The 24,184-nt window shown below is 40.9% G+C and overlaps 1 protein-coding gene across 5 annotated transcripts in view; it reads left to right on the top strand.

Moving 5' to 3' along the window:
- LOC113095190 (zinc finger E-box-binding homeobox 2-like) overlaps positions 1–24,184 on the top strand; it is a 66,012-nt gene that overhangs the window by 33,468 nt on the left and 8,360 nt on the right. For 2 of the 5 annotated variants that reach the window (XM_026260828.1, XM_026260826.1), the window contains exons 3-7: positions 13,700–13,966; positions 18,378–18,446; positions 20,507–20,701; positions 21,648–21,862; positions 23,919–24,027. In XM_026260828.1, the coding sequence (XP_026116613.1) occupies positions 13,700–13,966; positions 18,378–18,446; positions 20,507–20,701; positions 21,648–21,862; positions 23,919–24,027 (855 nt within the window). Of the gene's footprint in view, positions 1–1,971; positions 2,441–11,160; positions 11,619–13,699; positions 13,967–18,377; positions 18,447–20,506; positions 20,702–21,647; positions 21,863–23,918; positions 24,028–24,184 lie in introns of those variants that run through there. The other 3 variants (XM_026260830.1, XM_026260829.1, XM_026260827.1) reach the window with 3 other exon arrangements.

Raw genomic sequence — 24,184 nt, 5'->3', positions numbered from 1 at the left:
TATTGTCATTTTGCATAATTGACACACAATTTCTCTATTTAATACTGTGAAGTTGCTTTGACACCATCTGTATTAAAAAGCGATAAAAGCAATTATAAATAATCGCGATATATATAAATATAAATAAAAGCGATATATCAATAAAGGTGACTTGACTTGACTTAATACTTAAAAATCCTCAAAATGCTAAATGGTACGAAGCCCAGATAATGTGTTAGCTTTTATTGGGATGCAGTAAATCTATTCTCATACAATAATTAGGATGTATTATTCAAAATTATTCTATATATTTAGCTTTCATAATGTGCTCAATGTCTAAAACAACTTTCCTATTTAGTCATCAGTTCCTCCTAAGCTTCTGCCTACATTGTTGATTTGGAAATCAAAAAGTGGTTTGACTTTTGGCTTTAAATTGTTATTGTGAAATGAACTGTAAAATTAAGCTCGTACACTACATTTATTTCTAAGTAGTATTAATAATACTACTTATTGGAAAATATTTTAAAATGGTTAGCTAGATGCCCAACACTCTCAGTTTATTCATGCCAAAATATTTTTTCTCCACAGGAGAACATGAAGGCAGCATGAATCTTGTAAAGTAGTTAAAATGGCAGATGTAATAACAGAGTGGAACATCTCAAGGAATTCTGGGAGGTGGCGTCTCCTCGTGTGTTTCCTGTGTTGGCGTTGGTGAGAGGTTAGGTCACATTTTCGCGTGTGTTTTCAGAAGGAATGAAGCGCCGGGTGCTCGGCCCAGTGGAGGGAAACAGTTTCTCAGGGCGAGAGATGATTAACTGTTATCTCAGCACGGATTTGACGTGCGCAGCTCCGCTGACTCAGGTAGAGTCTGCAAAAGCTGCACAGGAAATGAAATTTTTCCCCCGTCCCACCAGGACAGAGTATAATCCTCTCGGCACAACCAGATTAGCATTGCCGCTAATTGGTGACAGCTTCCTCTCTGTCAACCAGTTTACCCCGTGTGCAGGTGCGTGTGCGCCACGTCTGATTTATTTTCAAGCCATTAGAGAATAAAGCCACGCTTGTGTAGTGCTAAGAGGGGCTGCCTTCTTTTTTACTCTTATATCCAGGAATGGTAAAGATGTGTAAATAGATGTTGTTGATTCTATTGACTTTACTGAAAGGAGAGAGGCATTTTTTGAACGTTATATATTGTGAAAAAACATCTTAGCTCCGGCAGAACAGAGGTAGTTCCAAACATCCCTGATCAGGAGCTGACAGTCTGTGGTTTACTCGGCAGGGAGGTGCCGGTGTTTTATTTTTTTTTTACATGAGACGCTAGGACAACTCTTGCTTTTGTGCATCTAATGGTCCGTTGGCACCTTGAGTTCTGTAAGAAGCCAATTTGTAGTGGTGACAGAGCTAGCGCGTGTGCGGTTAACGCGAGGCTACCTAACCGCCTCGGTTCAAGCTGTAAAAGGCTGATTAGTTCCTTTCTGCCGTGCCGCAGCTGAGTTCCTGTCACCCACACGGCTTTCATCCTCTCACACCTTACACATACACAGCACAGATAAGAGCCGCGGTAACAAACAGGCTCACACACACACATAAACCAAAAAAGAAACAAGCCCATCACAAATAAAAGCTTTCAGTAGCAGCGGCCCTTTCTGTGTGTCCTCTCACCTCACGGCTTTATCCTGCTTTTCTCCAGGTCCCCAGGTGGATATCCCTCTCCGTCCTTTAGCCGATTGATGGGGCTCTGGGTTATTATGAGTGTCAGTAGACGCTCTTTAATAAAGATGAGCTGGTGAGATGCCTGGGATACTGACAGAATACTGTCCATCTAAAAATAACAAGTCCAACAAATGGTGTACACTTTCTTTTTCAGGTTATATACTCTCTTTATGTAATAAAAAAGATAGATAGATAGATAGATAGATAGATAGATAGATAGATAGATAGATAGATAGATAGATAGATAGATAGATAGATAGATAGAATTTACCTAATAGATACAGATATATAATTTTGCTGCAGATTTGGCAGTGGAGCAACTTCACTCCTGAAATACAGTGTAGGAAACACCATTATGTGTTTCTTTAGGTCTAATTACCTGTTTTGCATTTGTTAATGATGATAGGAGGAGTGTACAGTTTGGATGAAAAGGCTTCATATCTACTGCTGAAAGAGAAGAGGTTTCATTATCAGCTCTGTGCTTAAAATTGTCCGGCACTTGGAAGTCTCAGGAAAGCAGGAAAAGATGAAAGGCTTTTGTTAAACATCTGCATAGTCCAGGTTTCCTGTGACCCAGTGAAACCCCAAGCCCGAACCAAATCACTCCCATCTTCCTTTCTCTCTCTATTTTTCTTTGAGACAGAAAAGTAAACCCTGCCGTCGTTTGATTCTGTGCCGAGATGGTGACAGGAAGCAGGAGGGGAAAACAAAAGACCTCCAGGGTGAGGGATGGAGGGAGAATGATCAGGTTGGTGACGGAAAGTGCCAGTTTGCCTGACTACCATTTTTTTTTTTTAAGCTAGAGGTCCAAATACAGTTTTTCTTAGCTATGACACAATCTGCCCCCCTCCATGATGACACAGTCTAGCATCCTTCAGCGGTCAGAGGGGTGGGGTAATTAAAGCTTTCATTATTGTGTTGCTTATCTCTCTGGAAGGAGAAACGTGAAAATCCCCAAACAAAGAAAAGTGTGTATAAGATGATTATGGTGTGGTCTAAGCACAAATATATATATATATATATATATATATATATATATATATATATATATATATATATATATATATATATATAATGGTTCCTTGCACTTTCTTAAAGCAGGAGGAGTGTGTTTATGAAGTTTGTTGGAGGATTAGATACCTGTTGGCTTAAGTTGAAGAGAAAAGCAAAAACGTAGCAGTTTGGCTTTTAGCTGGACTTCCATCTCAAAACTCTGTGGGGTGAATTCACAAAAATTGTGCTACCTTTTATGTTGTTTTTCTGTCCAGCTTCAATAGCTTTGTATATGTGTAGGCTAATTGTTTAATGCAAGTCACTTTAGATTAAAAATAAATAAATAAATAAATAAATAAATAAATAAATAAATAAATAAAAACTGTTTTAAATTTGTCTTCAGCACAAATATACCTTAATTCTATGTGAACAAGGATTATTAAAGAAAGTAAATGACACCATCAGTTCAATGTTGGTGAATCCCCCACATGTTCTTTTTCAGGCTAAACCTTCTTTTCTGATAGCACGTTTCTGTGAGTTTATACAGGGCAAATAATGAAGACAGTGCTTAACAACGACTTACGGTCTGAATAAAGATTTGAGAGCAGCCATAGGGGATTCAGTTCAGACAGGAAGTGCATATAACGGCCATGGAGAGGGAAACCTCTGACCCGGAGACCTGTCAACTGTCTGGGAGAACACATGGATGGCTCGCAGGCATAGACAAGGCCCCAGTGTGTGCGCTTCCGTGTGTGTAGAAGCGCTTAGAAAGCGGGAGTTCATAATCACAATAACGTGTTTAACGTGTAAACTAGCGAGAGACGGATTATAACTGTCCGTGGGAACTGCGAGGAGGCGACAATTCAACTGTTCACCTTTTTCTCTCCACATCCGTCGTCATAATGACCTGTCTACTCTTCCACTGTCTTGCCTTACCTCAGGCACCTTGCCACCATTTCTTCATTGCATTTCCCAATTAGGCTTGTACTCATTGTTAGTTTATTAGCAATGGCAGGGGCTCCACAAATGTGTTTGCTGATATTCACTTGTTAATGACCAAATTCAAACCCTATTGAACGGATATGCAGCTGTGAGAGGCCGCTAATAATAGCCTCTCTGAGACAAAAGATGAAGGAAATGGCATTACAGGGGCGTAACAATAGAACTCCATTGGTACTCTAATGGCATGGCCTTTCATTTAGAAATTGTTTCCTTTTTAAATTCTTTGAGCTGCCTGCATAAATCCCTGTGCTCAGTGGAGGCATTTCTGCAGGTCAGGAGCGTGCATGTGAGAGCGCATTTGTGCACGCTCTCTCTGAAAGGTATTTCCACCTGGGGAAAGCCTTCCCCGCGCTTTCCACTGCGCGTTAGTGTGGTTTTAACTAGGCAGGTACTGTTCATTAGGGCAGAGGTATGGGGGGAGGAAAAGTGAGAAGAACAAACAAGTCGAGGCATTTGTTCACGGTGTAATCTTCACATCAATTATCCTGCTGAGCTAATTAGCACCTAGCTGTACCCCAGGTACCTGCACTCTCACAACAAAAAATGGCTTTCATGCCTGTGATCAAAAGAGAATGGCTCAGAGGGAAATGCTCAGAGAACTGAGCCAGAGAGGTGGACAGGACATCAAAACTTCAAGTTTTACCCACTGAACTGTGCTGTACAACTCTCTGCGGCCCCTCTGTATACCTAAAGAAAACAGGGAATGCTCAATTATGTAAGAAACAAACATGCATCGTGGTGCACCACTGGCACCACTTGGTTTCATCATTTGTTGGCTGAATATTGAGATGTTGCATTGCAATCAAAAGTGGAGGCAGATGAACATGGCATATGGGTTTGCAGGGGTGGAGTTTAAATGGAGTAAACGAATGGAGAAGTTCTGCATGCATCACCAGAGAGAAGTCTGTGAAGTTCTGGTTACAACATTTTGATTTAACATTACAAGGTCAAAATAAATAAATAGATAAATAAAAACAAACAAAAAACGTTCCACTGATAAATTGATCTTATTGATCTATAACTTTTGATCTATTTTTTTTTTTCAGTTATAAATGCAGATATGGTCTATTATGCTGTGTAGGTCATTGTTTCAACATTCAGCATATGAATATGAGCACCTTTGTCATGCTAACGGCCTCCGTTCTGCAATAAAGGTGCAGTGTGCTGTTGTGTCTAAGCGGCCCAGCTGAAGATTAGGCTTAAGAGAGGCGCATTTAGCATAAGAAAGCTTGGCAGGGGGTCTGTCAGCATGCCGCGGGGCTGTCTGTCTCAGGTCGTTATTTGGGTTGAGCTGCGCGCGGGTCTTGTGTGACAGAGCATGGGGTGATCGCAGCATCCAGCTCTAATTAAACACGTTGGTGTGTTTCTCAGGATGGCAGTGAAAAGGCAGGTGAAAGAATTATAATGTCTTTCCGTGTGTTTATGCCATGCATTAGTAATGCACAGGGACGTTTATCAAGTCAAGCTCATTTCCAGAGCTAATCGATGATGGAATATCATGTTGGTGAATGTGTGTAAACCAACTGGTTGAGTTAAATAGCTTGCTGCTGGTGTTCGTCTGCGAGCAAGGGTTAATTGGGCTCTGTAACTGTGTCAGGTGCGTGTGGGGCATCGGTGGCCCCTGTTGTCACCAGGGCCTCATTTGCTGATTGGGGAATGGCGGTAACAGGATGAAAAGGAGCTGTTTCCTGCAGCTTGTTTGATACCTGGTGGGGAGCTTTTCAGGTGACAAAGACCCCAAGCAGTAGGGGGGAACAGATGTGTTCTACCCTCTCATTAGCATCTGAATGAGCAGCTCAGATTGGGCTAGCCAGGGGGTTCTACCTCTCACCTGGATAGTCCTGCTCTGATCTTTATACCATCTGAGGACCTCTGCCCCCCGCCCGTTTTCTGTCTCCATCTGACCCCCAGCTGGGCGCTGGCAGAGTTTTATGACAGTAATCGACCTGAGCACAGATGCTTTTCCCAAAACCTGCCCTCACACGGATTTCACCCTGTTATTGTGCCTGACACGCATCAGGAAAATTCACCCCCACAATGAATGTGACCCCATCATGACCCCCTCGTTGAGGCCTGGAAGACGTCCAAGAGGCTGTTTTCACCCCCCGCCCTACACGCTTTATTATTTTATTAATTTTCTATTCATATGGACAGAATGGCCTCCGTATTGTACAGCATCAGGTTGATGAATGGCCTTTCCTTTTCTTCACTTCTGACAGACCCAGTGAAAACAAAAAGCCTCTGCTGCTCTTTCTTTGCTCGTGAGATATGTTTTAATATAAATTTGGTTGCCCAAATGAATAAGGATTGCAGTTCAGATCATTTGATCATAGGATCATTTAATGAGAGTTTATAGCGAGATCTTGATTGCAGACTTCGGTTTTGGCAAATCTGAGCACAGTTTGAGACAGATAAGATGTTTTCTCAAGAGACTTATCTTCATTTTCTCTATATTTGTTCTCACTGCTGTCTTGAAGAAATGCTTGAGATCTAATTTGTGACTGTTTTCCTGTGGTGAACCAAAGTGTAAAGAAGTTCTTAAGGAATGGCATGGTGTGTAAACACAACTGTTTTATTTCAACATGTTTAATCTGTAGAAAGTCATGCTGATCTTCAGGTGGGACTCTGTCGGACAGAGATAAAAGTTTTCTTTCCAAAGGTTATTCTGCACTGGACTGTGAGCCAGGAATGTGGTGCAACCTTGAGTGGCTCAAAAACGCTGTTCTCAGCTTGTACTTATCTCAGGGTCCGGCTGATAGTTTAACACTGCAGAATAAGAAGGAACATATATATTATATGTACCAAATGACAGTGCTACTCTGTTGTTTTCGCTATCCGTAGAGACTCGTGTAAAGACTCATTTTATTTTCTTTGCCTAACAGACGTTCCTGCTCTTATTGTGAATGATTCATCAGCGCAAATCATTCCAAAGAAAAGAAAACACACCTTACCTTTGTCTGCCATATGCTCATTCTTTATTTATATCAAAGCAAATCACAGTCAAATGATCCCGTTGCAGAGTATAATTACATCTCAGACTGTGTTTAGCCATTATTACTCCAAACACACCGTAATCTGCTCTGACAGAGCTATATGTTACTGTAGCTTTCCTATTAATCTTGGACGAGGTGAAATGTCTATGCAAAAGCAGATTGGGAAAATACTCTGTATATATGTATTGATGTTTTAATCAACTGTGGCAAAATTAATTTTGACATGATTGCTTACGTTTGAATTTCCATGAACTGAATTTGCAAGTTTTTATAGATTCCTGTTTTATTAAAATAGGCCGTCCAGGCCTTTATCTGCAATACATGCCATGTTTCTGCTGTGAATCTCTCTGTGTGTAGTTTGTTTTCTCAAGAGCTGTAGTGTTAATGTGATCGGTTCTCATTTGTGTCATTAATCTGTACTTCTCCTTAGTTAGGATCACAGATCATTGTCCGGTTTTTAGTCCACTGAAATGTTTTGTCATGTAAAAGTACACAACATATGCCAAGTAAATGTGTGTGTGTGATGCAGAGTACATCAAATGCCTCACCCTTATTAAATAGTTTGTCTGGCTGATAACACTGCTCTGTGACGGCCGTACCCTCACAACCCCACAACACAACATACTGCCGCCGTCAGCGCATTCCACTACCTGCCTGTGTGTGTGTGTGTGTGAGACAGACAGACAGACAGACAGATGGGGGGTGGGGGGGGGGGGCATCCACCACTTCAGTGTCTTTGTGTCTGTCTGTTGCAGAAGATTGTTTGGTGAGGACAGAGAGGTGTTTACCCCTAGAAGAGACATTAGCCCCTTTCACACTGCCATTCCGGCAAATACACGGGTAAAGTGTTCCGGCAATTGTTCCCGGGTCGCTAGATTTTGCACTTTCACACTGCCAGTGATTACCCGGGATATGTGCGTGCTTTCACACACAACCCGTAAAGATCCCGTAACAGCACGTGACATCAGGGCGTGACGTGTAATGTACGAGTCGAAAACATTAGGTACGCTATACTTTCACTGAAGCAAGCGAACGATCTCGGCGTCAGTGCGGAAAGTGAGGAACTAACTGATCTCTGCTTCATTACAGTTTGCACATATTTTTTTTCGCGAACGTTGATCTTCCTTCAAAACAGCCGGTAAAAGAGTCGCGCGATAACGCGCGTCATCACTTCAACACGGCATTAAATCTGGCTTTTGTTCACACAGCGCTCGTCCCGGTTTAAACCCGAAAATGTTACTAGGTCCCCGACCCGGGTTCAATGCCAGAATCAATCCCGGGATGTGGTTGCTTTCACACAGAAGGTGACCCGGCAATGTTCCGGCAATATGCCGTGTCCGACTTGCAGTGTGAAAGGGGCTCTTGAGTATTCCACTGAGAGAAGATCAACTGCATTAACAAGCCTTATTACACAGCTCTCTGGGATAGTCAATTGTGATTGGTCAATGGCGGTATTCTGAAGGCAAATATTTAAATATATAACTTTATTTTAATTGTTCCGCTAAGTTGTATCAAGCAATTTCCTAGCTTGTTTAGATAGTTTATATAAAGTAATACTTTTATAAAGAATTCAATGATTATTTTTTTTTAGCAGTTTGGAAATAATTTGTTGAATGCTATTATAAATGCTTTTATAAATGAGAATGTTTCCTGTGAATGTAAAAATTTATTCTAAACTGTTTCATTTAACGAAATAGATATGCATCACTTAAATAGCTTCACGTTAGTTAGCCCTGTATAGCTGAATGAACTACTTTTAAAGGGGTGTTTGACTGTGGTTTAACCACTTTATATTACGAGTCGCTGCAGGTTCATGTAGCTCTACTGATAACTCGAGATGCCTTTGTCAGTCTGGAAGTGTGTTTTTCAGGTAAACACTAGTGAAAGGCTCCTGTGTCTGTGTGTGTACTTCAATGAATGTTTTAACAGCGCTCAGAGATCAGCTGCAGTCAAATACACACTAAAGCGATCACAGCTGAGGACTTTTTGGAGTTGCATCAATATTTGATGAGCAACCTGGTTGAAAAGAGTCGAGGAGCATTTCCACGTTCCCTCATCCTGTTCATTCACCACAGCGGCACGTAAACGGCCCCATCTGAACATATTTAGGTGGGAAGACAGCAACAACCCCGAGAGCAGGTGTCGTTCTGTTCCTCTTTTATATTTATACACGTTTATGGAAAATATAAAGCGGCGAGAGAAAAGTGAAGCGTGCTGAACGTTCGCCTCATTCACCACTGAAACGACCGCAGCATAAAAGGCCCTTTCAGACAAGAGAAAATAAGAAATTGTACGTCTTTGTGTGGGAGAAGTGGCGGTGTGCCGGGACTGGGGCAGAAAGTGTTTTATCCCGCTAAAGGTTTTGTGTGTATTTGGTTAGTTACGGCAATTACGGTCACTAACTGACAGCCAAACGCATGCGGGAGAGAGAACGGGCTGCCTCTGTGCACAACACTCACTGTCGAACATCTGCTGAGAGATTTGCATATTAATTAACCCATATTAACTCTAATTATTCTGGGAAATTATCAAATAAATGAAATTTTCTAATTTTAACCTTTCCTTTGCTTGACGGATGTGAGAGCCGGAGATACCCCTGTTACCCCGCTCACCTGCACAGATGCCCCCCGTCCTTGCGACGCTCTTCTCAATTCCCCTTTGCAGCAGGGCTCCAAATTAAGGATTTAATTTCTATTTTTTTTTGGGGGGGGGGGGCAGAAGTTCAGAGTTTGACTTGCCCTGCCAACATCTACTGCCCTCACCTCAAATATGATAAACCGATACTTTCAGAAATGTATTTTTATGTATCAATATATATAATTGAATGCACGTTTTTAATACATTTAATGTTAATTTTGTTGGTGTAAAAGATGACTTTTATTTTTAATTAAGTTAATACTTTATTTTGAAAAAGATTGATATTTTTAAAATCAGATGTATTTATATAGCAGTTTTTACAATGCATATTGTTTCACACAGAAAAATGCATTTATTTTATACATTTACAAACATTTCTGATGTGATAAATACTTCATAATACAGACTTGACTTGAAAATGCTTTACAATTATTATTATTATTTATATATAGCTTTTTACAACATGCGTTGCTTCAAAGCAGCTTTATGGAAAATCATGATGTTTATAATGTTTATAATATCTTTATATCTTCATGCCTTGTTGCATTCATCAGATTAGAGCTGGACAGTAATATAGTTACATTTTGTGAAGATTTGCTATATAGTATTTGATATTCAGTATATTTCACCCCTGTGCAAGTATAGTGTATGTATAAAGTTGGAAATGTTTATATATGAGCTGGTTGACAGTATAGTTACATTTTGCAACAAAATAAAACATTGCTACTTATGCCAAAAAAAATAAAATAATAATAATACATATATATCATCCAATAAAATCACTTGAATACTTCATTTGACCCAATTCTCAAAAGACTTCTATACATACAATAAATCATGTGTGTGCTATTTTTAAGATACATCTTTAGTCAGTTCAGCCGAGTCTCACTCATATTGTTGCCCTGTGCACACAGATTTTCTTGCGTCATTCATTCTGCAGTAGCAGAGAGATCTTTTGTGTGCATGTGTTTTTTTGGTTGGCTCATGGATCGAGATGGGGCGACCCTGGAGCAGCACAGATGGTGGAAGCGAGCGGGCCGGGCCGGTCCAGGCCGAACAGCTAAACCTTCAGGCTTTCGAGCCTGTTGCTCGGGCCTCGCAAAATAAATGAGATTTTAATTAAATTAGAATCCGGCTACTGTGGCCTCCTCACGACAGAAATTATTGAACATATCCACCCTCTTCCTGAAACACACCCACTCGGGCCGTCCTGGATCCGCACACAGACACAGGAGTTGTTTTACACATCGCTGAGTTTCTCCATTCACTGGCCTCTCAAAGCTGCTTCACTCTTTCACTCCTCTTTTGTTCGCTCTCGGCTGCTGCCCTTCTGTCCCTTTCTCTTCACCACACCACCCCCTTTCCTCTTTCTCTCCCTTTCTCTTTCTCTTTTTTATTTTTTTTTTTGTGATGCATTGCATGGCTTCCCCAAAACCCCCATATATCAGCCTGGAAGAGTTTCATATGAAAACAATTCATGGACATAAAAGGAAACAAATAAAAAGTAAAGAAAACTGGATAACTATGGTAATTGGCCTCACGTTACTATGCATTAACTAACATAATAATAATAATAATAAAACTGTTCATTATTAGTTATTGTTGGCTTAAATAATATTAATAGACACCACTTTTAATTATAACTAACTAATTAACATTAACCATGTTTAATAAATGCTTTAGGAGTTAACCCTAACTAGGCTACTGTACTTGACTAATTTTAACAAACTGAACCTTGACAGATTATTATTATCAGAAATTTCCCAGTCGGATTATCGTTGGCTTTTGCAATCAAGTTCTTAAACCTGAAGTGAAAGGAAGATCTGAGTGTTTAAATCTATTGTTGGAGCTCAAAGCCTCGCGCTGGAGGTGTTCAGGTGATCTGCAGAGGGCCGGTTATTTTCAGCACGGTTCAGGTCTCCTCCCATTAGCCCTGACGACTCGAGCACAGCGTGTAGGTTTACCTGCGGGGAGTCTGTCACCTCCACACACACACACACACACACACAGCGTCAGGGCCACAGGCTCGTCTCTGGGCTCATCTAGCGGCCGTGTGTCTGCGCAGGACCGTGCTGTGAGCCCCTCAGGTTGAGCTTGAGATGCAGCGAGAGAGAAACCCACCCTGGAGCTGTTTGGGAATTCACAGAGGTACCGAACTCTTCAGACTCGCGTGGATTACTGCACTGAATGTAAAGTCAGAGGAAAGAAAACAGGACACTATGACATGATATTATGATTAATTTTATTATTTTTTCAACACCGGTGGATTTTAAACAGTGGATGACGACTAGAGCAGTTGAGGTGAGGAATATCAAAAAACTTGTCACTTTTTCTTTTACAAAACTACATTCTTTAAATTGAATACATTTTAATATATATATATATATATATATATATATATATATATATATATATATATATATATATATATATATATAATTTTTTAAAAATGGTTTTAGTTAACTATAAAAACCATGAATTCATTTTACAGAGGATTTCTTTGAACACAATATTGGGTGATATTGAATGATATTTGTGCAGTTTTGCAAGAAGAGAAAGAATGTGCTTTTTTTAAGAGTGAAAATAGTTCTGTAGCTGGTTTCGTCACACTTTTAACATCTTTGAGTAAGTTCCTCTGGTTTGTAGTCGTCTAAGTGTGTGTTTGCGTTGAGAAAGCGGTGATCTGAATCAATACCGTCTCGCGCGGCCCTGCGATTATCAACCGCAGAAATGACAGGCGTATAGGTTAAGCCCAACATTAAATGGTGACTGGTGCAATTAGGAATGTCATTTTAATTATCTGTGGCATCGGAGTGAGAGATGTTCCTTTTATTTGTTTGAAATCAAAAGCAGAGGAGCAGGTAGCATCGGCGCGAGAATGGCAGCCGTAATCGCCTTTGTTCCCTTTGACACTCGCAGAAGACGCCGACGAATAGAGAGTGTCATCAGAGGAGAACTTAGCCGGCAAGTAAACATTATCGTTTCTTTGTGTCTGCGCTCTGGAAACACAAAAGACTGATTAGAGATGAGGTGAGGAATCACTGTAATGGCTGCCGTGACATTAGCAGGTTGGTATTATTGTGTTGAAGAGCACAATACCGGCGTGTGATAGGCTGTCTGTCAGCCAAACAATGCTCTCGCTCCAGAGTTTTTACTCCATCTGAAGTTCCTCCCAACCCATCATTATGTATCGGCCTTTTCAAGTCTTCCAGCAGCGAGTACAAAGTTGATGGATTTTGTTTTTAACTTCTCAAGATGTCATTTCTACTTTGTAGAAGCGTTCTCTCTCTCTCTTTCTCTCTTTCTTGCTGCTCTCGCTTTCTTTCCTTCTGTCTCTCTTAACAATTTCCTGTAACCTGTTCATGAACACATGCTTACTCATTTTGAGAGCTTATATAAACATGCAAACATGTCTGGGTCTGTGTGTCATCACAAATTGCTTTGATGAGATGGTCAGAAGTTATTTAAATGAACACTGCTGCTCATAAGTTTGGGAATGGCAAGTTTAATGGTAGTGTATAAAAAGAAAGCAATGAATTCACTTAATGCGAATTATTTTAGTGTGGGTCGAGTAGAGTCAATCAAATTATTTTAGTTTTATCAAACAATTGTTGTTTTAAAAACTGATTTGTGAGCCGATGCGAAGGCAATATTTTCACTCCACAACCACCTTTTCTTTGGTCAAACTCATGGAAGTTTTCCAGCGCCGTCAGCCTGTCCAGAAACATTGCGTCCGGTCACTGGGCGTGTGAAGGGTGTTTTGAATGTAAATGTGTTGAAGGTATATCTGGACCACACATCAAGTCTGAACGTCTCACTTATTCTTTTGGCTTTTCTATTCTTATTTCCTCCCTCCCTCTTTCTCTGTCTCTTTTCTTGGGTTCTTTCTCTCACAGAGAGCATTACTCAGTCTGAACTTGCCTAAACCCTTGTGGTCACACCTCTTGAAAAGGTTTTGTTTCCCCTGTCAATTGGTATTCAGCCCAGGTCACATACGCACACACATGCACCGTTTTCATTTTAATTTGCACCTGTTGTGCAGTTGTTCGGGAGGCAAGTGCAGACCAGTGGATTAGCCAAAGATCATGTTAGGAACAGATATGCCTAGTGTAATCTTTTTGTCTACAGGGGAATGTTAAGATAGACTGTGATTTCTGTGTGTGTGTGTGTGTGCTGGCGTACTCTCGCTCACCAAAACTAAAGAATGCACAGATGAAAATAAGTATAAGGCCTTTCTTTATTAACTCATCCCAGAGGAGTTTAACCCTCTTTCATAGCTTAGCAACCCTAATGGAGCTCTAAGTTATGCATTACATACATGGACAAGCTCCTCAGTGTAATAATCTGTAATATTGATCATATGTGTGTATGTGTTTGTTTGGCAGTGTTGGACTTTGAGAACGTTGTAGAAACCGGATCAGAGACAGAAGAAGAGGACAGACTTCTGGTGTCGGAGGAAGATGGCTTGCTCAATGGGGCGGGGAGTCCAGTCAGCCTTGTCAATCATGAGTCAGTGGCTCCGCCCTCTCCGACCCTGGGTCACACACTTCTGAGGAAGACTGTGGATGATGACGATGATATGAAGGACAGTGGGATAGAAAACATCTGGAATGAAAATGACTTGCTCAGTGGATCAGTCGATGGAACCGGTGAGTTCCGCCCACTTCCTTTACCAAAAAAAAAAACGCAGCTTTCATCAAAGACACACCCTCTCTTATTGTAGACACGCCCATCTTCACTAAGACACATCTATCTTCTCTTAGACACCCCCACATCATAACCACACCCTTAATCCCATAGACACACCCCTCATCTCATAACCACGCCCCTCATATCTTAGACAAACCTCCTCCTTTATTAGGGGCTGTTCACATACTGCGTCTTTTGCGCACACAAGTTCGTTACTTCCAATGTAGGCGCGCGTCATGCGGTCGCATTGAGTTAAAAACATCTCAACTTTTCAGAATGCCACAAGCGCCCCGCGGGTCATGTGACAAGAACTAACCAATCAGCTTCATCCTTTCCCACGTCATGGTTGCTTAGCAAAGGCAGACGCCTCAGGAGCGCTTCTGCCCGAGTGCTTTGGAAAGTAGGAGAAAGCGGCGCGCCTAGCGTTTTCCACGCGTTTTTAGGCGTGATATGTGAACGGCCCCTTAGTCACATGCATCTTTTCTTAGACACCCCCATTTCATAACCACACCCTTCATCCCATAGACACACCCCTCATCTCATAACCACACCCTTCATATCTTAGGCAAACCTCCTCCTTTCTTAGTCACATGCATCTTCTCTTAGACACCCCCATATCATAACCACACCCTTCCTTCCATAGACACACCCCTCATCTCATAACCACGCCCCTCATATCTTAGACAAACCTCCTCCTTTCTTAGTCACATGCATCTTCTCTTAGACGCCCCCATATCATAACCACACCCTTCATTCCATAGACACACCCATTATCTCATAGCCACGCCCATCTTATCTTAGACACACCTCTCTCCTCTGTGTGTTGTCATTGCTATTGTGTTGAAACCTGCTCTCAACTTCCAGTGCAACTACAGCAGAACACTTCTCTTTAATTATCATATAAGAACAGTTTCTGTCTGTAATCGTCAGCCTGGTTTGCAGAGCATCATTGGTAATTGCAGTAATAGCAGTGCGTCGCGTGTCCGTGTAAACGCGACTCCCGGTTTCCTCCTGCAAGCATCATTGGTGCGGGAGGCGCAGTCAGAGACGCAGAGAGATAAATACTCTTAATGAGGGAGAGAGGTAATCATTAAGGGAGGCCAGGCTGCTGCTCAAGTCATTAAGAATCTTAAATGAAATTTTTATTTTTATGATAGCCATTTACATGTGTAATAAGAGTCAATGATTCTAAGAAGCGTATGACAGAAACATAGGAGTGTGAGAGCCCATGGAAGACAGACCATCTAAATGAGCACTTCTTCGCTATTCATTTCTGCTAATGAACTAGCTGTGCACAGAGCCGAGAGAAAGAGGGGGCGTTCAGTAGTCTAAAAATTTAATACGGCCCAAAAAAAAGCCGGGGTAGTGGCATTAGGAATACTATGAAGTCTGATTTTGCTTCAGGAGAGCAGCCCGCTACATTATTTACAGCGGTTCTGAGAAATCCAAGCGTTTCTTTACACCAGGATTTCTCACACTTCGTTGAACTAAAGGCCTCTTTCATGACCCCAACTGTTTGAGATGACATAGAATATCACAAAAAATGGGAACCGTGGCCACCCACTTTCATAAGCCAACAATCAGTGTTATATATGAGATGAAAATAATACAATGTTGTAATTACGGAAATATGTATATATTCATTTTATTTATTTATTTGATTATTTTGTTTTAAATATAGATTTTCTTGATGGTTTTAGTAGTTTTGTTTTTATTATTTTATTTGTTTTTGTTGTATTTTATTTGTAATATTTTATTAGATTCAGGCACTTCATGATCCGATCCAATTCAGATTCTGGGAGTCACGATCCAACTCCAAAACAATTCTTGATCTACATATTGTCCCCAATTAATACTTCTGCTCTGCAAATACATCTTTACAGCTTTACATCAGATATATGCATTTTGTTTATAGTTGGCATCTCTGTATGTCAGTACTGCCATATCAAAAACAGGAGTGTGAATCTTCACTGGTTTCACAATTCAATTCAATTATGATTATCATTATCAACTCAATATCACAATGCGTCATATTCTCAGTTTTTAATATTACTGCACATTACTGTACATTTTATATAAAAAAAATCAAAATGTACTTTATTATTATTATTTTTTTCTATAATTACTTTTTTTTTTAAATAAGTGTTCAAGTGTCCAATGGTGTACAGACTATAGTTTAGATTTTTTCTCTTTTTTTTCCTCAACATTATTGCGTTTGATTATTACTGATGAGATCATAGAAAGTGGCTGCTTTAACAGGCTGCATTCACACTAACGCACAGATCTATTTCGCTATCAGATTTGTTTGTCCTGCTCTGAAAACATAACTGACTGTGTGTACATCAATTTCATATAAAAGTATTTGAAAATGCAAGTGCATTTAACCGCAGCAGAAACTGAGCTTCAGGACAACAAACACAAAGTGCACGTGAAAGTCTCTCAGTTTGGGAATTTTGTGCATCTAATAGTACTGCATTTTAAATGACAAATTAAAGCATATCTAAAGTAAAACATGGCAGGGGTAGCACAGACTGTCAAGCGATGTGCACGTATCTCACAGTGTAAATTCTGTGCATTGAAGACATCCGCGTCTTTAACGCACACACGTGCGGGAAAAATAAACAAGCAATCAGAATCGATTCTGAAATGTTCCGAATCTTTGAAGAGAGAATCGCGATGCATTGGAGAATATGTATGTATTTATAAGATAATACAATTTTTTTACATTTTTTTTTTAAATTATTATTATTTAATGGTTTTAGTTAGCAATGATTACCTTGCCCGTCACTCTAAATCAGCTCCAGTCCAGTATTTGTACTTACAGTTGTTGTTTATTTTTTTATTATTTTGAAAGTTTTAACATATACTTTGACAGCTCTGTTGTTATTATTTTCAACCTCATGCTACAAATGCTGTTGACAGAGCTTAACTCATGTTTAACCCGGTGCATTCCTTTAATTTGATAAACCCTCTTGGAGCCGGAATGTCTGTGATTCCACTGTTGCAATTCCATGATGTATGTGTATGTGTGTGTGTGTGTGTGTGTGTTGTGATAAAAACCACGGCCATGTTTCTGTGCTGCTGGGGTGACGTTCATTAGCTCTGGAGGAAGAAGCCAAAGTCTCTCTCTCTTTTTCTCTTTTTCTCTCCTTTTCTCTTTTTTGTGGTCTTTCCAAACTTGTGGGCACTTTCCGTCTGCATCTCTGCGTTTTTTTTCTCGCGTTTGGTGCCGGAGTGTCTGCACTGGTACCTCAACACATAGCTCTGTCCTGAGATAAGCCCAGCACGCTCTCCCTCGCTCTTGTCTGTTTGCTCCGGTCGGTCAGATTGGTGCGTTGGTGTCGTCCTTGACACGCTCTCATCTCCCATAATGCCTTTCAGTAGTGTGTGGCATTGTTATCTCTGACTGAGGCTTTAAATAAATCACCTGCCTCCTCACCACCCTTCATTTTTCCTCTTTTCTTGTATTTCGGACCCTTCCAAGGACCACAGAGAGTCAGGAGGTTCAGACGGGAGCTGTGTGTTTTCACAGAGCATGCTAACAGCCCGTAGAGACATGAATGTTTTGAGAGTAAACCGAATGGATGGAGTGAAATCATCAGGAGGAATAGATTCAACACGGTTCTCCTTCAGACGCCTGTTTACTCACCCACCACCTCCAAACTGATTTATCAGCCTGAGACGAGAGCACAACTCCCTCGGCCCCCCAAACTGAGGAGGACTAGTTCACCTCCTACTGGAAAATTTGTCCCTAGTTCCCCCGAAACACTGATAGTAAAACTGAGAGAAACAAGAAGGAGAGAAGAAGGTGGATTCCAGTAAAAGCTCTGTGCGGCAGAATGAAACAAAAGATGTCTGGAAAGATCAAGAGAACTTGTATATATATATATATATATATGAATCAGCTGTGTGAATAATTTATGTAACGTAATCTTTCACAGCCAGTGCAGCGATATAGGTGAAAACCCTGACCTCAGAATGAAGATGTTTAAAGCAGAGAGTTGATGCAGTGATGTGTTTCTCGTGATGTCAGTGGTTTCATTAGAGACTCAGTGTTTGGTTTGTGTGCCAGAGACATGGAGCAGCACTGGAGATCAGGAGACTCATCCTCTCTCTCTCTCTCTCTCTCCCCATCTCTCTTTCTCAATCTGTTTGCTTGTTCAGGTGGATGGAACATTCTTGAGCTGATCTCTGAGTTTGCTCTCGCTTGTTTCCCAGCATGCTCTGCTCTGTGTGTGCGTGTGATTGTTGTCAGTGTAAATAAGTGGGTCATTCTGAGTCCTACACGAGATGCAGAACAAGATGTTTCTGTCCAGATGCAGTGTATCAGTGCGCTAATAGACTCTCCTCCTGTCTGTCTCTCGTTCACAGATGAGCTGAAGAGAGACTTTGACACTATGGGTCCTGATGCCGATTTAGAGCCGGTTGGGAACGGTACAGGTGAGTTACATGATGATCTGCTGTATTTATATAGAGTTCATTAGATCTACCCACCTGTTCAGCAGTGCTCGCAATTTCTTCCATTCATTTTTCCCATAGGGATTTTTTTAAAGACCTGTTAAAGTGTTAGAAGCCATTAGCTTCATAAGCTTTTGTATGAAGCAAAAAGGTAAATAAAAACATTTTTATTATTATTACCAGTATGTGTGTTCCCTGGGAATTGAACCCATGACCTTTTGTGCTGGTTACACAATGCTCTACCACTGAGCCACCTTATAGGAAGGTACAAGACTGCAAACTTAACGGTTTCAGTGAAAAAAAAAGAAAGAAAATCCCTTGAAGCATTGCAAATCAAATTATAACAGTGGAAAAATGTAAAACAATTCATTTAGAGTTGTTTGTTACATCTATCAAGATATATTTAAGGGTTCTTTCCAAATACGCATATATATGCAAGTATGTAAGTATTCTGAAAGCATAAGGAAACTTGATTACTTTGTTCACTGTGTTTGAAGGGAATGGGCGGAGCTAAAGCTCTCTTGTGTCATCGCTGATGTAGTTCAGGAGGAAGGATGTGTAGTTTTAATAAAGCTTTCTAATGTTAGACACACACTCCAGAGATAAACAGCTCCGCTGCGCGGCCCACAATCCTTCTCTGCAGGGAGGGATGTTCTCGGCTCGAGCGTCAGGAGTGGAAGGAAAACATTAGGACGTTGACTTTAGAGCACTGAACTTCCCCAAATCACATTTCAGGCCAAAATCTAATTAGTTCGTAAACTCGATTTGTTTAGATCATGTAAGCCGCAAAACACACAGAAGCGAGGAGCTAAACGTGTTCATTTGTCGGGCCGCGGCGTGCACGCGTGTTCACGTGAATGATCGCGAGGCAGGTCTAGTAATGAGAGAGGAGGGAAATCATTTGCTCTGTTAAATAATGTTAAAGGGCTGCCAGCTCTGACATTTTCAAGACATTTTTGACAGCGACACAGCCCAGTGGCTCGACCTTTGCACAAATGAGACGATAAAATGTTTACCGTCAGACAAACCTCAGTGCAGAGTTTATACCTTACACAAGCTCGTCCTAATTAAAAGGTAGCTGATAAAACCTTAAGCCAAACATGCGCTCTCTCTCTACTCTAATATTTAACTTGTCTGATGAATGGGTGAGAGCTATTTATTCTCTGTTAGATAATATTCTGTTATATAATAACGTAAAACACCTTCGCTTTCCTGTATATGCTCTTGTAGTGTTGTGGAGAAATAATTATGACACTCTTTGTGTCTATTTTCTACATGCACTTATTTTCCATATGAGCAAATTTTATCACTCATATGATTTATCACTCATTTTTTTCACAGCTCAAAACTCACTTCTCCATTATATTTCATGTTGTTCTCAGATGTTTCTCCTAAGATTCTCAAATGAGTGACTAGTTGTGATCCAGTAGGACTATAGAGCTATAAAATGAATGTGAAGAGCAGCTCTGAACCTTTAGAAGAGACACGAGAGATTACTTGACTCTTTTTCTCATGAGAAACATCTAAAAAGCAGGAAACTTAAGCAAAACCTTGCACTCAATCTCACTGCTGTCTTGGAGAAACATATGTAGCATTTTGGTGATTAAAATGTTTGCTTTTTAAGTGGAAAAGGACAAATAACACATAGACTCAGCCCTGTTGTGCCTTCACTTCAAAATGTCATCTCATTTTTTATGTAATTGTCAGAATCCACCTAGTAAAGAGTTTGATGAGAGAGCTAGCAAGTGATGTTGGGTTTATGACATAGGTTTCTGCTCGTTGTTTGACTGACTCTAATACATTTTAAAGTAAAAAAAGGGTGAGGGTTATCGTTAAAAGCTTTTCCACAATTCCAATGGTTCTCCTGTTAGATTAAGTCATATTTCTTAGTTTAGTGGCCATTAGGTGGCTAGATAAGGCAGTAATTTAATGTTCCTGCGTTCTTTTATCCGTCACCTTCCAGTACACCATATTTTTCACATGCAAGCAAGCATCCAGGTTGAATTTAAACACTTTCTCTCTTTCTCCCTCTGTGATTCTAGTGAAGAGTGTACACTGTGCTACTGAGTTTGAGGATTTCTTCGGGAAGCATAAACTGGTGAACAGTGAAAGTCATGTGGTCAGCATTGCCGAATACCTCCAGAGAGGAGACACAGCCATTATCTACCCCGAGGCACCGGAGGAACTGTCCCGTTCCCGCCTCACCACGCCCGAAGTCAACGGACACGAGGAGAACGGTGAGAATGCCAGGCAGCTGTTGCTGCCGTCTGATTGGCTGCATACCGGAGTGTTTACCTTTAGAGCGAGGTGCAGCTGTCTGAGTGGTGAAATCATAAACCTAAAATTTCCCATCCCTAGGGGGGCAGCCGGGGTGCGTTACGGCGCATACCTTTCTTATGAAGAACGTGTGAAAAATTAGACATTGAAGCCACCAGAAGTGATTACAACACAGAGAACACAACTGGTCCCCAAATGGCATCAGTAAATGGGTTTTAAATCTGCTTTTAGCCAGTTAGGGTTAGTAGCAGTTTATTCCGACATAATCCAAAGAAGTCCAGGGTAATTGTGAGGCTCCCATCTGCTTCTGTTTTAAGACCCGGATTTAATTTTGAACGCCAAGTGGCGACCCATATACAAAACCAATAATGTTACCATAAACTGCATAGAACCAACACAACAACTATTTTAATAGAAGAATGCTTGGCAACTCTTTACTAGATGCCTTTATGATTTATGAAAGTGTTCATTAGGTACGTTATAATGTATATATATTTTTTCAGAAATAACCAAAATATTTACAGATTCCTTGTTACAGTGCAACACGATGTCCTAATGCATCATACTTAAAACAAATAGGTAAAGATTATAAATATGTGGTTTTATCTCTATTAATGAGATAAAGAGGTGCGTTACAGGGAATAATTAATGCATTAAAATTATTTTATGTGTTATATTTCTTCACCTTAAGCCCATGAACAAAAATTGTGTGAATTTGAATGTACCTACTGTGTGTGTTCATGCTTTGGCATTAGTGCGTGTATGGGTGGCAGTGCCAACTTTGACGGTGGCACACAGTGGAGCAGATTGTACAGATACCTCCTCATACCACCCTGGGCACAGTGCCCATTCGCTGCCAATGATTTGCTGACCTTTTGGCCCACTGCCCCTCTCTCTCTGCTGCAGACCTGCCACCTGGAACTCCAGATGCTTTCGCCCAACTGTTGACCTGCCCCTACTGCGACCGGGGTTACAAACGCTTGACTTCCCTAAAGGAACACATCAAGTACCGGCATGAGAAAAACGAGGAGAACTTTGCCTGCCCTCTGTGCAGCTACACGTTTGGTTACCGCACTCAGCTGGAGAGACATATGGCCACACACAAGCCAGGACGAGATCAGGTGAGCCACACTTCCTCTCTCGCTCTCTCTCTCTATACCTAATGTGCTGTATTCCCTCTGAGAAAAGATATCATTTTGATAGGCAATCATTATTAATTTTTCATGTCATTTTGAAGATGCAGATCTTTTAATGGTTATAGCCTTAATTGAGGTCTAAATGGTTTTTTGATGGCCTGCTCTGATATGATTCTGCAGTCTTATATTCACGATCGAATGACTATGTTAATTTCCAATTTTGAAATTGTATCCGCTCTTTAGGTTTTCTTTTTTATGTTCTTTAAAAATCAGTTTCTCTGCGGTGACAGAGTAACACATCATAATTTCCACATGCGTGAATGATAAGCATAAGCCGAGCACTCAGTGTTTTATTTCTTAGCAATCTGTTGGAGCATTATTTACACAGATTATATGGGTTGTTATGGTCAAATATATGACACATTCATCTGTATAAACAGGTAGATACACTGGGCAAATAAAGCAGGTCCATGTAATGCAAAGTGATATGTGGATCTCTCCAGTGACTGAACCACTTAAAACTTATCTTTACAGCTCAAAGCGCGGTGTGAATTCCGACTCGCTCCTGTAATCATCCAAGATGATTGATGGTACAGCAGCTCTTTTATCTCTCAGACATGACGTTCTGACTAGAACAGACTGATTTGACACACAACGATCTGCCAACTTCTTCACCTGATGCCACGGGCTGCTCAAAACATGAACAGATGGCCCATTCTGCACCCGTGACCCCTCTAATCCACAAATTACTTCCTATTTGTTGGTCTTTGTTTGTGCGCTTCATCTTGAAAGAATTTCCTGTTGAAAATTCGCAGTTGTCTGAAAATCCGATGGCTATTGAAATCGGTCCATGATGTGTAGTAGAGCGCTCTACATGTGTAAGTCACTTTGGTTTACTGATAAGGCTGATTATTTATTGCTGAGCCCAATAATATGCAAATACCCAATCAAATGCCCCGCCCACATCATGCTTGACACACTTAGAGCAAGTGCGTCTCACCTGGGTGGAAAAATCCATCTCTTCTCACTGCTGCCAATCACAATTAGGCCTACGGAGTGACTGTATCACATCGAGGGTGATGGTGGGACTAAAACCTGCCTCCATCCTCAGAGGGATGGTGGGGGGCGTAAAGCAGCTGTTGCTGTTTGTTTATGCGACTCAGCAACATATGAGCTAATGGTGGGGTCCCTCCCCGCCGTGGGCCGCACGGCTCCCCGCTTGATGTTTGAAGGTTGCCGCTGTTTGAACAATCCTCCCTGTGTCCTGTGCTTTATGCCATCTGTCTCCAGTGGAATGCGGGCCTCTCTCTCTCCCCACCAGTTGTCGGCGCCGATCATGGGCGGTGCTCACAAGCCTTTTGTGTTCCTCTGCCCGTTCGACATACTCACCTCCCACTCTGAATTAATTGTGCTCGCCTGGTGCGCTCTCTGCTTCTCTGCACTGACGATCGTATTGTTGTTGTTGTTATTGTTATTATATTTTGATTTTCGGGGCTCTGCTTTGAATTGCAAATGCGAGGGGCGCAGCGCTCATGTTCTACCTTTGAACAGCAAATGAAGTGCCTGCCTACGAGCTTCATTCACGCATTACTAAAGAGACGTTTGAAGCCTGTAAACAGTCTACAAATTTGTATCCAATTATGAAATTGCAACATTTATTCGAGCCCACCTTTTTGCGTAATGAACTCTTTGCACAGGTATCTGAAGGATGTGTTGATTAAATATGCGTGATTTGTTTGGAACAATTATGCCAAATTAGATGAAGTGGATCATTTCTGCCTCCCTAATGAGGAAAGAAAATCTTAAAAATAGGATTATTTTTGTACTATTTTTTTCGCTGCCAATTCAGCATTTCTGGCTCTAGAGTCAAGAAATGAAAAGGTATGAGATGCTCTGTTATCGCTGCTCAAATGCACCCAACCAAAGCAAGATGCTGCTTTACAACGAAAGCCATGTGGCCCGTTATGAAATTATTCACTGAAATCTTGCCTGTTGTGTGTTTGTGCAAGAGAAGCTCATGTGAATATTTTCTCATCCACAGCACCAGATTCTCAACCAGGGTTCTGGCAACCGCAAGTTCAAATGCACAGAATGTGGCAAGGCCTTCAAATACAAACACCATCTAAAGGAGCACCTGCGGATACACAGTGGTATGTCCTTTTCTTTCTTTCATAACTCATTGCTTTAGTAAAGAATGTTCCTAATTCGACATCAGAATGAATGGTTTCTTTGTTTGCTTTGTTTCAGCAAATACGTTTCATTAGATAAAAACAAATGCAATCAGTGTCAATAAAAACATCTCACGCT

This window comes from Carassius auratus, unplaced genomic scaffold, assembly GCF_003368295.1.
Source record: "Carassius auratus strain Wakin unplaced genomic scaffold, ASM336829v1 scaf_tig00215632, whole genome shotgun sequence".
Classification (NCBI taxonomy): Eukaryota; Metazoa; Chordata; class Actinopteri; order Cypriniformes; family Cyprinidae; genus Carassius; species Carassius auratus.
This window is presented reverse-complemented; position numbering and strand designations above follow the sequence as displayed.